This window comes from Python bivittatus, unplaced genomic scaffold (genome assembly GCF_059951505.1).
Source record: "Python bivittatus isolate LINGU-HERP-01145 unplaced genomic scaffold, Pbiv_v1 ctg000850_np1212, whole genome shotgun sequence".
NCBI lineage: Eukaryota > Metazoa > Chordata > Lepidosauria > Squamata > Pythonidae > Python > Python bivittatus.
Genome location: NW_028277112.1, coordinates 48,572,221 through 48,587,210, shown reverse-complemented (window position 1 = coordinate 48,587,210; position 14,990 = coordinate 48,572,221). Strand labels below are relative to the sequence as shown.

The 14,990-nt window shown below is 37.7% G+C and overlaps 1 protein-coding gene across 3 annotated transcripts in view; it reads left to right on the top strand.

Moving 5' to 3' along the window:
• Positions 1-12,164, top strand: part of BNC2 (basonuclin zinc finger protein 2) — a 405,072-nt gene extending 392,908 nt beyond the window's left edge. For all 3 annotated transcript variants that reach the window (XM_088129976.1, XM_088129975.1, XM_088129974.1), the window contains one exon: positions 10,866-12,164. In XM_088129976.1, the coding sequence (XP_087986102.1) occupies positions 10,866-11,526 (661 nt within the window). In that variant the 3' untranslated portion in view covers positions 11,527-12,164. The remainder of the gene's footprint in view (positions 1-10,865) is intronic.
• The last annotated feature ends 2,826 nt before the right edge of the window (positions 12,165-14,990 follow it).

The following is a 14,990-nucleotide window of genomic DNA, read 5'->3' as shown; positions in this document are numbered from 1 at the left end:
TGAACTTAACTAATAACAATAGTAATCTATTAAGATTATGTCTTGACCTCAATGCTTTTGAGCATATGCAGCTGTCGGAAAATGTAATTCTGTTCACACCATAAGAGTCATTTCATTTAACACCTCAACAGGTATGTACTGAATTACCAAGCCTTGCTAGAGTGGAGAACTCTCCCATTTTAGTTTTAAAAGAAGCTGCAGAGGCAAAAAGGCCCAGCCCAGAGACAATGTCCTGGTAAACTCAGAAGAATCGCTTGCTCCAGGGGAGTGTGCCCAGCCTGCACAGATGTCATATTGATATTAACGCTTGTGAGCACTCTGAGCAATAAAAATGGCTTCCCTTTTGCTCTGGCACTGCATTTTGTATGCAAAAGGCTCAGCCACCCCTGCCAGCTACCCAATAATTCTCCCTAACGTTTCCCGACTTACAACATTTATAAAGTTGCAAAGTGGAGTAAACAAACCATCTGTTTGGCTTTGCCATATATGTCATGCTCTCTTATTAGCATATTACGATTCATTTAGTAAACAAATTTGGTGATTTTGCTCGTGTCAAAGTCAGAGGGAGCTAGAAGATGATTAACATTCCCGGGACAGGCACATTAATACATTGCTTCCTCTGCACAGCTAAGTGGCTCCTCAGGAGAATTGCTCCTTGTTGACAAGAAGAGACTGTCAATTTTGTTTGCCTGCCACATTACGGGCCGTAAAGGGATGGGGAGTCCTGAGAGCGGGACGCGCTGGAGGCAGCATCGTTCACTGCAGAGTGAGAAAAGAAGCCTAATTCTGATGAATGGCCGACCCCAACACATCCTACCTGTTATTACAACAGACGTGCCATATCTGTGCAGTAAATTAGTTAAACCCCTAAAGAGTTTGGTGAGAGCTTATCTTCAAGTGAATAATTTGAGTGGAGAGGGAGCTGCCTTCGTGACCAGTGTGAATGATTGGTTTCATATTGAAAGGGATTGTAATGACTAAGTTCCACATCTTGAATTTGCAAGAATTTGCTTGTTCTTCATTTCCTGCATTTAATAAGCACTTCTTTACTTCTTTTTTTTTAATAGGTGCTGAACTGTTTTTTACCTTTTGGATTTTCTTCCTATAAAAGGTTAATATTTTCTCAGATTCTATGCAATTTGTAAAAGCTTTAGTAACAAATGTTGCTCGTGGTGCTGGGGTTGAATTGTATTTCACTGAGGGGCGCAATATTCTGCCAGCAACTACTGCTCTGAAATAGGAGCAATGAAAATAACTCCTATTAAGCATCATCAGTTACGGAAACATCTGATATTGAACCCTGCAGAAAAGAAGAGGATGTACATATTTTTCTGTGAGATTCATTTGGATAGTATTTTTTCTCAGTGTTGAAAAGGCTGGACTAAAGAGAGAATTCATGGGAACCGAGTTATTTCTAGGTTTCAGTCTCTATCCATAATTAGCCCAACTGCTATTATCTGCTCATTATGATTTTGAACAATATAGGGAAAATAGGGCCCTATATATTTCTAAATGTAGAATACGAGGAAGAATTGCAGTATTGTGCCATGTTGTTCAGTACACAGTATACCTGGTCTTATATTATACTGTTGTGGCCAGAAAAAGTAAAAAGCGATCAAGTAAACATAAAGCATGAAGCCTTCCCACATTTTTTTTAAAATTAAAAACTTCTTTTATTAACATTTTATAGAATTACTTTAAAACATTGTTAGAACCTGTATGTATATTGTTGCTCTTCTGCAGTAATTCATCATCTATTAACCTTTAAAGTATTGGGTATTGAACTGCATCATGAATATTACCTCTAGCTAAGCTGTTTTGAATTTTAGGCCAAAGTAAACATGCAAGCATAAACAAAGCAAAGACCAAACTAGTCCAATTTATGTGGATTTAGCATAAATGTCTCTTAGCCACCCTTCTTTTGCCAAAAAGGGAAAGGAACATTTCATGATGAATGTGGCATATATAAAAGCAAGTGAATCTCACTTTAGACAGCCTTCAGCTTTGGAGGACCCATATTTGCAGCATGAGGTGAAGAAGCAGAAAATTTGAATTCCTCCCCACAAGAATCAGAAAAGTGTTATATATAGAAATAGTATCCCCACTTTTTGGCTTGTGTTGTATTTGCTACAATATGATTTGCCCTGCTCTTTTCTTCTTTCTTCTCTGAAGCCTATGTTTGTCTTGCCTGAATCAAGAAAGCTTCCAGTAACAAGAAGAGTGAGTGATTTGAGAATTCTCTCTTCATGTCAGTGGGTCTAGCTGTGCAGTTTTCCAGAATGAAATGAATATGATCTATGTTTGGCTACAGATGCCACTTTCAGAGAACACCATAAGCTTTAAGAAAAGTATCTTCCAGGTTGATTTCCATTAACGTGCAAAAGCGTCTAGGAATGCATTCCTCCCCCTGCCCCCAGGACCTCCCCAGGTAGGCAAAAAATTCAAGGCCTTCCACTGAGTGCCTCCCTCTTTATTTTCCAGAGCAATTTGAAGGCACTGGGCTGGCTAAGGAAGAGGCAAAAGGTGAATAACTGAAACAGCTTACACTTCTGCTTCTGATTTGAAGGAACTGTATTGAGTTGTGCTTTTATTAATTTCACCAGCACCTTTCTCACATACTGGTGCTTTAGTGTTTTCAGAACATTGGTTATACATCTGCAAAGTAATAAATAGAAAGATTCAAGCCACTTGTATTTGAGAAAATTATTGGCAACAATGTGTATATTCTGCACAATCACATGATGCATAGAAAAGGTAGCACTGCCTTAAAAAATTAGCAAACGAATGAGCTTAAGGTTGTGAAAATTAGAAATTAAGCAAAGCCAAAACTGCCAGATTCAGGGTTCTGAATTCATGTCTCCAAATACATTTTGGAATATTGATGAATTAATCAGGAGTGTCATAATCCATATGTCAGCTATTTTGAGTCAGCTATTTTGGACATTTGCATAACATACTTACTAGGAAGTTAGAAGAAATGAATAGGTTATGCTCAGTACAGTATCTTAACAAATATTAACTACTGTATTAACTACTTTAATTGTCATTGCCTTCTTTGATGAGCCTTTGGAGCTGTTTGTTTTGTCACATATTTTATATTTTGTCAGACTGAGATTTATTCCCATATGCGGAATCTGTCATGTTCTTCCTTAAATCTTTTTTGACCCAGATATTACAGGATTTCTTGATTTTTTAGAACGAAGGTGGGACACTTCTGATCTGCATGCTGTGTGTTGCCTCTGGAGCCCCAAGATAATTCTGCCAAAATTTGCACAAACCATCTAATAGAAACAATGAGATATTTCCCCCACACAGGGCCCCCATGTTTTCTGTAAAAAAAAAAAATGAAAACAGTTTGGTTAACTCCCCTATAAGCATATCACACCTATTCTGGTTTTAAAAAACCAAACAACCCCAAAAATGAACTGGGGAACTATTGGAAGGGCACCCCCAAAACAAGTGGGGATGCCTTCTTTTGAAGAGTGGCATATTTTAAAACTAAAATAAAAAATTGTGACAGCCCTTGGCTATAAAGCTAAATAAATAAAACTGAAAGTACAGTTCCCCCAGTTGCAAAAAAAGTTGCTTTCCCCTGTTTTTATACAACGAAAATACTTTAAAATATTCACTGATTTGGTTTTGTATCTATTTCAGTTGTAAATTACCCTAATCAAACTCTGGGTGGTGCATAAAACCAATTAACTTTATACTTTATGCCTTACTTGTTACACAGTGGCACAGCTTCATTGGATGTGCACATTCTCTGGACTAGAGCCTGTCACTATTAATGCAGTGGGGCTGCAACACAAGACATACAAAGTGTGTGATATATGAAGTAAGGAGGATATTATAAGTCAGATGTGGCCAACCCACCTCCAGGGATTGGATTTGTTGGCTTGAAGTCTGAAGGTTTAAGACACCCTGAATTTAGCCCATAACCATACAGATGGAATATCTATTATATTTTAAGCTGCTGCTTTATTGCACTCAAAAGCTATTGCTAAATTTGAAAAAAAAATCCGCACAGAATAGAAAAATAAGCTAAATCATTTTTGGTCAAATTCACTCAATAAATATGTGATTACGTATCAGAATCAATAACCATTATGGAGGAAGCTTTGAAAAATGCAGAGTCCAGAAATAAATGTTCTTTAAAAGGTAAAAAGTACCTAAACTTCATGGTATGTTTAGGTTGATATTTTTAAGCAGTTGTATTATGTATTTATTTATGTCTTAGATTTAGATTCTGCCTTTCCTTGAGGAACTCAGGGTAGTCTACAAGGCGCTCTCTTTTTCAGTCTTCCCCCCTACAGCAACAGCCCTGAGGGTACAGGGGGATAACAGATGGCCCACAGTCACCCAGTGAGCTTCCATGGCTAAGGTTAAATTTGAATCTCAGTCTTCCTGGCCCTAGTACAACACCCTATTTTAAAACAATGAACTGAAGAAACATTGATGGTGCCTTAACCCAAAGTGAAAATAGTTAAGAACTTTTTAGTGTAGTTGCACTGTAATTTTAATATAGTCTGCTATAATTTGTAAAAATGAAGTCTTCATTCCAAACAATCCTTTTATCAACATTGCCATAATATTTCTCACCACACTAATACTTTGCCTTATACATTAGTGAAGTAGGAAGATCTAAACCTTTACTTGTTTGGTCCTCATTTTGCTTTCTCCAAGAAATTTCATTCTAAGGACCTGTTAATCTACAATTGCAAACCCCTACCCTTTAAATTTATTAATCCTGCTACAATGTCAGTTCCAAAATATAAAAAGCCCATGAGTAAGCTGTCCTGCCTATGACCCCTTTCGTGCTTTCTGTCATTGTTTCTACTTTCCATTCATCTACTTCCCCTAGGCAAATGAACCTAGAAGGAGAACCTACTTCTCCTTGCTCTGTCTTGTCACTGATTTATGCATATGAACCAGCAACGTCAAGGAAAAAACGGATCCAGTCCAGAGGGCCTGAGGGTCAGCAGTAAACCAATGCTGGTGAGACTTTGCCCAGGTTCTACCCACGTTATGAAAAGCAATGTGGGAATTTGAGCTTACATGTGAAGTGTTGCTCAAATTTTCATCTTCTTTTTCAGTCTCTCTAGGGTAATTTTTAAAATGTAAGCTAGTTGCCTTACTTGTTACACAGTGGCGCAGCTTCACTGGATGTGCACATTCTCTGGATTAGAGCCTGTTACTATTAATGCATTTTAACTCCTAATCATCAATTAATCAACTAAGGCTGTAACCTTACACAGACTGATATAGAAAATAATACTATTGAATGTAGCAAACAACATTATCTTAGTTCCTAGTAAACAAGAAAAGATTTTTGTTAGAAAGCATTATATCATGAGTGGGAAACCTTCATATTTCTGAGTTATATCTGCTAGCACCCCTAACCAGCATAGCTAAGTGAGGAGTTCTGGGATGTATAATTCTGCAATATCTGAAGGGCCATGCTTCCTTAACTTGCATTAGATGATAATCCAACATATTTGATGCAATTTAGGCAGGGCAACCTGGGGTGTTCTGGTCAACCACTAGAAAGAAACAAAGAGGTTCAGAACATCCAACTCAGCCCACATATAATAGTCCTGCCTTTTTTCCATATATTATAGCAACAGTAGTTAAGACAAGGGATGATAGGAGTGAACTTAGTTTGGTGTTAGTAATGTTAGTTTAGGAGGCACACTTAAGTAAACGTCTTGTTATAATGCACAATTGTTTTTCTTAGTTATGGCCACAGTTTGCCTATGAGTATGTGCTGCACTTTAAAAAGTAATGAATGTGGCTAGGATAGAAACCAAATTTCCAGAAACCAGCGCTCTCTTTTATGTATTTAATAATTTCCCCTTTCTAAATTCAAGATTATTTAGTAACAGTTTTTGGAACTCTGGAGGCTGCAGCCATTCCTTTCCTTAAGGGCTGTATTGCCATGCTGGCCCTACAGTTGTGCACTTCTTATGGAAAAACAAGGGCTGGGCATGGATCATAAAAACTGGAACAAACTCATAGTCAAAAACTGTACCAGAAGAGAAAGGAAAGATTTAGAATTGCCACCAGATTTTAAACTACAGTAAAATTCAAATCGAATTTACGGATTCTTTTTCATGGGAAAAAAAAAAGTTTGAGGGAAACCCCAAAACCTTTCACAAGACTAATGGTATTTTTCAGTTGGTAGTTTTTGCCTAAAGATATCTTTGCAAGCCTCTCTTTAGTGAAATACTTGAAGTAAGGAATTAAGCTAAAAGCTCTAAGAACAACCAAGTGCCTCAGAAAAGTTTCATAGAAGCTTAGAAATAAGCATAAGAATGATTACTCTTAGGACTAAATAGAAGATAAAACATTTATTTATTAAGTAAATCAGTAATTGGGGGAGACAGGTTACAGTGGTTAATTGTGCTGGGCTCCTACATAGAGGAGGCCAGCAAAATATGATTCATTATTTTACAGGATCCAATAGATCAAGGCATTTGTTCAATGCAGTTAAAATGCAGTCCCTGTGTTCAGATTTGGGGGTTGGGAGAAGTTCCTAACATATTCCAATTTACCAGAACTTCAGTGGACAAACACTGGAGAAAAGCCATAGAAAACAAGGGGAGCTTTCAGGAATATTCTGGATTCAAGGGTCTCAGGATTGTTGGCCTAGAAGTGAATGAGTTGCCCACATGTGAAGTCCATTTCAACACATGGGACACTTATCTGGTAAATTGTATCATATAACTTAGGGCCCCTTGTGTAGTCAGGCTTAAAATCAGGCTGACTGCAATCAGCGGCACTCAAGTTGGTCACAATAATATTAAGGCCCATGCATTTAATGAGTCTACTCTGAATCTGAATACAGCTCAGTGTTCAGTACTCTGCCAGTTTCACAAAATCTTACGACACCTTTAAACTCCACAGCTTTGCTATTAAACTGAACGTGTAAAAATAAAAAAAAAACTATCCAAATAAACACAAAGTGTTTTCCTCACAATATATCAGTTTAGATTTACATATGAACTTGAGGATGATTTTTCAATATGAGAAATATACATGAAGAAATGAATGGAACGAAATCAATCCTTGTGAACTGTGGTTGCATAATGGAAATCGACTGCTATGAATGAACTCATATCCAGAAGTTATGAACAGCAGAGCTAATGCACTGCAATGAGTTCATCTTATTATTGCATTACACCTGAATCAGTTGATAAAGCAAGTTTTTTTAAAGCTAGGAATGACACTTAATTGAATAAAAGTCAGTGTAATTATATTAGGAGAAGCCAATGGTACTACTGACAGCGGAAAAAGGACCTTGCCAGAAAGAGTGCCAGAACTTGCCCCCACATTTCTGCACATTGTTTGCCTGACAGATATTAAGGACTGGTACATAGTTTAATTAGATTACTGATAGCCAGTGCTATAAATGATAAGTAAATGGCCATGGCATCACTTTCTATTGATAGCTGAAGCCAGCTGCAACTTTGAACTCGCCATCATCAAGGAAAGCAACTTCTACTTGGAGGGGAGAGTTTGTGACTCTCTATGTGTTTGCGTCCCCAATGATGCAATGTTAATACATATTTGTGTCTTGTCTTCAGTAATTCTTGGTGTTATTCCCATATAGATCCAATTGTTGGTTTTTGCCTGCAGCAAATGAAGGAAACTAAATGACAGGCATGCTACTTCCTAGCTGCATTTACACAGAAGGCATCTGGTGCTGTATGTTAGCAGGAAAAAAGCATAATCTAGGCTCAGTTTGCACTACATGTTTGCCATTTCAGATGGTTCACAACACAGCTCATGTACTGCAGTGAGCAGAGTTACAAGTGTGGTTGTGGGAGATCTAACTTCTGTTCACCACTTAGCTCTAGAGACCTTTGACAACCCCCCTGATCTCAGTCTAAACCTGGTATAAATGGGGTTGCTGGAGTACAATTTAGAGGACCTGAATATAACTTTTAAGCTGCATGTGTGTGTGTTTTTGGTTTGTTTGTGACTTATTCAATGTACTTAAGACGCTAAAATATTGTCCTGAGCTTCTCTGAGAGAGGATGCAGGCTACAAACATAACAACTGACAAGATGTTTGTGTGCAGTAGCTGTCAATGTGCAACGAATTGATCTTGTCCTGGAAAAGAGCATGTTGCTATGGCAAGAAATTACTTTCAGGTGGCTTGTACATGGAGGAAGCACTGCGCCTCTGCTTGCATGATGCTATCAGAGGAGCAAACACATTTCATAGATGGAAAACTTGGTTGTGCTGTTGAACCCACGCTATAACTGGCAGTACAGTCTACGTTCAGATGTTCACAGCAAAATGCTTCCTAAGTTTACTTAGAGTTGTTCCCTTTGAGTTATTTGTCATGTGGCAAACGGGCAAGAAATCGCTTTGCTGAAGAGACTGTGAAGCTGTCCTTCTCTTGATCATTTATGTATGTGAACCCTACATGAATCTGTTCAGAACAAATCTGTGGGTAATGCATATTTGCTTTTCTCTGATTTGATTTATGGCTTTAGATTGTGCGGTTGGTCCGGCAACCATCAGGATAACAGTGTAAGTGAGATGATGGGTGACAGAAAATGATCTCATGGCCAAAGCATTTTTAGCCTGTATTTTATTGTTTAAAGATTCTCTTTTCATTTTTTTTAAAAAAGCCAGATGTGACTGGATTGGAATGTGAATTTGTTCTCTTTCTTTTTCTCTCTGTCTCTTTCTTTCTATCTCCTGTTTTTTTTATCTCCCTCCCTTTCTCTCTCTGTCTCTGCCTTCCTCCTCCTTTTGTGATCTCGATTTAGCAAAAGATTAGAAAGCTGATCTTATCACAAGGTAAGCTCAGCCTTCATAAGTGCAGTGTTGGGGATAGTATAACTCCCTTCTCTAATTAAATCAGTGCTACAATACTTGGTGTGAAATTATACTTTCACTCTTGAGAATAAAGTTACCTTCCTCCTCCTCTCCACCATCTTCCACCCTATTCCATGGATGTATCTCTCAGTAGCTTTTCTCTATTTGGGATCCCAAATTACCCATCCTTCATTATCAATCCATCTTTTAACTGTCTTCTTTCTAAGGAGAGTAGATTGTTAGCCTACTCTGCTATATTTAATGAATTAAATTAATCATGACAATATATCATGAATCTATCTATGAAAAAATTGACTTTCTGTTTGTTTTTCTGGTACAGGTGGGTACATTTTGGGATGGCTAGTTGAGAGATACACAATTAGTAGATATATTAAAGCCAATGTGCAAATGACATGAAATCTAATTCTCTCATCTTTGGTTGCCCATACTTAGTCACCCCAATCCTGCAAGGGACACCCATGTGCAGAAGCAGTTGGCTTTGTAAATCAGTAGCCACCCAGCCCAATTAAATCCAAATGTGCATCAACTTACCGATGCACATCTGATCATCAGGCATCCAGCGTGACCTGAATTTGAACTAGAAGAAAAGAATGAGGGCATGCGTTTCCATCTACATTGTAATGTGATTGGGAATGCACATTGCCAACCACTGTCTTAGGCTGGAAAGCATTCTTGTGCATAGCTATAGCTGAATTGGAAATCAGATTTTTTTTTTAAAAAAAGTACTGTATTAAAATCTTTTCTGTGAGTCAGCTGTACATCTGCTCTTTGTAAATGTGCAGCTGATTTATATGTGCCCTCTGCTTTAGTTCTGTATGGCAGGGCAAAGTCTGAGGATTTATCTTGCTGCCCCATCAAAGTTTAGGAATCTACTTTGTAATCCACAGTTATTGATGATGGGGTTGTGCATGTTGGTGCTGTTTACTGGGTGTCCTCACACTCTGGAAGCTCTGGTTTGTAAATATTAAATGCCTTACACCCTCTCCCAAAGCTTTCTGCTGGATTGGAGCTGGGTTTAGAAAAAGGCATGAGTTTACCAGCATTGTACAAATTGTATTGTGTGACTTGGCACGTGATGTCAAGTGCAGGCTGACTGCTAGAATTTGGATTGTAGACCATGACAGATCATCTATGGAATGTATAATGTTAAGAAGAGAAGTTGTACAAATCAAAGTTTCAAGTTTTAATAGGATATTTTGGCTCATTTTTGACTGTCTTTTTAAGAAAATATATTAAGAATTGAAGACTAGTGAGTGAGAACGGAAACAATAATATAACAAAATTATAATAATTCCACATTCCTGTCCTAGGACTTTGATCATTTGTAAATAATATAGAATCATGTTTTCAACATCTTTTTAGAATAAAGTGAAACAAATCACCCCTCATGACTCAGTGTGGATAGTTCTTTAGTAACTAAGAAAGCCACATGTTTAAGCACATGGATTACTGCCTTGTAAAATGGCCTCTTCTGTTTCCTTACAAATTTGTTATTGTTTCATTCAGCTTTAACTGGACCTGCTCAAAAATACTAGTTTTTTCCCTCTGTTCTCAGTAAGAGGATAAATCAGTTTAAGATTCTTTTCTGATTACCCTTGTTTCCCAGTTGGTCCCTATGATTACATGTATCAGTAGGAACCAGTGGATCCAGTGCTGTGATTTGATAAAAAAAATTCCATTGAATGTCCTCCCCATTAGTTCAAATGATGCTATCTTTTTGAAAAGAAAAATAATAATCAGTCATACTGCCAACTAGCCTGATACATAGTACGATAACCGTACAAAAAAAAAGGAAAAGAAATTGAATTAATGTGGATTTGCAGCATCTTGCCTTGCGTTTGTAGCAATGGTGTCCGTAAAGTAATGCTTGTATTTCTAAGAAAAGAGCAACAGTTGTATTATTGCATGAACATTGCTTGTTACTGTTTTTATTTCATTTGTAAAGTTTGCAGTATAATTGTAATCAATATTGTATATTTCTTTCCCTCCCTATCTCTTTCCTCTTTCTTTCCCAGACACAGTGCTAACATAAATCTGCACCGTAAACTGTTGACCAAAGAACTGGATGACATGGGACTGGATTCTTCTCAGCCCTCACTTAGCAAGGACCTCCGTGATGAATTCTTGATGAAGATCTATGGTGCTCCACCTCATATGGGTTTTGATCTACGGGAAGACACCTCCTCCCCAGCAGGTACTGAGGACTCCCATTTGAATGGATATGGACGGGGCATGTCAGAAGAATACATGGTATTAGACCTGAGCACCACCTCCAGCATCCAGTCAAGCAGCAGCATCCATTCTTCCAGAGAATCTGATGCAGGAAGTGATGAAGGCATCCTCCTTGATGATGTGGATGGGGCAAGTGACAGTGGCGAATCATCACACAAAGCTGAGGCTGCAGCCTTAGGGGTCGGCCTAAGTGCTGAAGTCCCGGGATCTCTCATGTTCAACAGTGTTTCCATGAACAATGGGGGGATCATGTGTAACATTTGCCACAAAATGTACAGCAACAAGGGGACTCTCAGGGTGCATTACAAGACTGTACACTTACGTGAAATGCACAGATGTAAAATCCCTGGATGCAACATGATGTTTTCCTCAGTCCGTAGCCGAAATCGGCACAGTCAGAACCCTAACCTGCATAAAAACATTCCCTTCACCTCACTAGATTAGTTCAGAGATGGACATGGTCAATGCCAGCTCAGAAGTAAGACCTTATACTTCTTCAAATTGCCATTTACAGACTCTTCTATAAATATATATAAATATAAATATATAAATATATATATCTTTTTTCTTTTTTAACAAAACAGAAAAACACCGGGTGCTTCCCCCCCCCCGTTTTTTTTTTCTAATTTGTGTTCGTTTTGTTCTTTTTTATTTTATGTGGGTTGGGATAGTATCTTTAACCTGGGATAACATTTCCACTGCTTAAAAAAAAATAACGAATGAACTTGCATTTTAAAACTCACTTTTGCTATAAAATATGTGGTCATCTCCAAAGAGACTTGTTTCTTCCACCTATGACTGTTGCCTGCAATCTTAGAAGAAGAAAGAGAAAAAAATAAAACCAAACAGAAACCCCGAAAAACAAAGCACTGCAAAGATATAAAAAGAGAAAAAGGACAACTTCAGTTGTTTTTGTGTATTTTAAACCTTTGAGAGGTCCGTCAATTACGCATGGCTGTTACTCTTGTATATATTGAGCCTTGAGAGGCCCATGATGTAAAACAATTGTATTGATGGTGGTTTAACCTTTTGTTTGTTTGTTTGGGTTTTGTTTTTTACATTTACATCCAGCTGTTAGATATGTGGGGAGGGGTGGGTGGGAATAGTTTGCTGGCTAGCTCAATTCATTTATATTAGCTTCAATGCACATTTTTTTTAAAAAGAGAAGAAAACACAAGTTCCGTTTTTAACTACCTGCTAGAAATGCATAAGGAAGAGGTGCTGGCATGCTTTAGAGCACCTGCTCTGATACAGGTTGTCCTTGTTTTGTTTTTATTTTGGTCTTGTTACTATTACATAAATCCAGTCATGCACTTTTTTCTTACACGATGTGGGGATGTGTAATAATATCCATACCCTTTTTTCCCTTAAAAGTATTGCCATACTTTCAGTGTCTTATTAAGAAACTACACTTTGTTACATGTGGTGTCTGGTCAGTATGGCACACGAATGCTGAACAAAAAGTGTTACATGTTAACACAAAACTGCCAACTTTGCACAAGTTTTCAGTAACCAAAATATAATCAGCTGGTATTAACCACAGGCTAAGATTGTGGCAGTAAGGAAAAACAAATCCTAGGAACTTGGGAGCAACAGAATAATATACATAGATGTATTTCTCAGGTCCTAAAGATTATGCACATTCATAAAGGAAGGCCACAGTTTTATTTTTAAAAAATGAAAAAGAGAAAAAAGAAAGCAGAACTACTTATTAAGAGACAATGGAGGCATTTCTTCAACTAAGGAAGGATGAACTTTTAGGAAAGAGGTGCAAGTCAGCATATATTTACCTGGAAATAAGCCCCATTGCGCTCAGTGGGGCTTTCTCCCTCGGAGACAGGCATATGGTTGCATTATGGTTCCCACAAAGCCACTCTTGATCCCTCCCCCACCCAAAATGAATTCCCCTGCTTACGTTCAGGAAATGCAGCTGTATGATGTAATGCTGTTGAGTGTTTACCCACACCAGTCCAACACACTTTCAGGGTGTGTTGAAGCTCTGAAGACAATGGCATTATAAATCATATTTTTTTCCCTGAAGAGATCAATAGAAAAAGCTCGGGAGGGGTGAGTGAGCTTCTAGAAGTCATGCATCTCTGTAGCATTCACTTTGCGCCTTGGTGACTTAAGAGCTGAATAAGAATTCCTGAAATGAAGATGTGTGTCCTGACTGAAGACTTGGGCTGTAGTTGTCTTGAAAAGAAAACCTTGGCCTCTGCAAAGTTGTCCGATCCGCACTGGAAAGTGCAATAGACTGATTAAGGCATGTTTTTATAGAAGCAATCAAAAGCCATTAATGGCACAAGCACTTAAAGCTTGGAAAATATGTCCTATTCATTTTTGTTGGATAACCTCCCGTCAGGAGAGACAAGCTGGTAGCTGTGGGGGGATCCAGAACCAATTTCAATGTTTTAGTTGTTTGTACTTCCCAAAGTGGTTGGTCAGAGAGAACCACAGTAGAGTTCGGAATGAGCATCAAAGAGGAAGACAGGGAGGATCTGCATTCCAACCCTTTTGAGTTGTTCCTGCTTCTGGTGTTTACCCATGTTGTCTGAGCATGGCAAGCCACACTAGCAGCCTATATTACCCCAGCATACTGAGTGAATGATACTTGCTCAAGTTCGGTCTGCAGTAAAGACCATTATGGTGTGTGTCGTATAACAGATCCTTTCTTTAAAGGACACCTAAGGAGTATTTCCCCATGCAGTGTATTGCTAATGCAAAGAGAATGTTTTTCTTTCTTAGAAGTTTCTCATGTAATTGCAAAACCAGAAATGGTTATTTGTTTTCAGCCTTCAAATTGAACCAGTTATGTACTTTCCAACCACTGTTCATTGTATAATAACTCAGTCTGTTAATTTTATTAGAGGAAACTATTCCTCCTCTTCATTGGCCCCAATCCAACTATAGTTAGTTGTGACCAAATCCCATTAAAGCCAACGGGAAGAAATTAGTCACAGCTAATGTAAATCCCAACTTGGTCATAAGTAGCTTGGTGCCTTTGTATGCTAAGTACTTTTTTCCCCCTAACAACAAAGCAAGAACAATAGTTGCAGTATTCTCTATGTGTATTTAAACACACACACACAGGGGGGGGGGGCTTCCTTAATTAAAATGCCTTATTTTAAATCATGTTTCTTTGATTTCAAATAGTGAGCATAAGCCTCAACATGATTTACAGAATTCATATAGACTCTTAAAAAATACTGACCAGTATGTCAAAGTATGTTTATATCAAAAATATGTTTACATCAAAACCTCCACAATTTTTGCTGACTTGATTTTTTTTCATTTGTGCTTTGTCTTTTTTCCAAAGTCTTACTTTTTAAAAAATAAAATTGAATGGAGAGACGCTTTGTTTTGTTTTATGCTGCGTGTGTACCGTATGCTTGTGAAAGGGAACATAGAAAGTAAAGGGGTGTTCTTCTCAAACATAATGAAACTCTGTAGTGCTACCTGTCCTGCACTGTATTTGCAAACACCCTCCAGATAGTAAGAACAAAGCAAGAAGAAATATTGACAAGGCAAAACAGACCTAAACAAATGGCTAAATGATATCTAAGGAACAAAAAGAGAAAAAAAAAAACACTGTTTTTGAAGTATGTACGGTATAAATAAATATCATTTTTAATGAAAAACATGCTCGAGTTATATAAATAATTCTTTCCTGAATAAATCACTCTTCTACATTCTCATTTTACGTTTGTTTCTGCTAAAGGTCAAATGGCTTTAGTAAAGTTGATTGGAAACTCAAACATCATCAACTAGACCTTATTCAGCAAATAAGCTGAACAGACAACATCTGTTTTTTTACAGAAAATGAAACACAATGATAGAAAATGTGAATCGGAAAAGAACAGGCACATGGTTTAGGTGTTAACATTCTTGTCTCCGAAGATTTTGAAGTA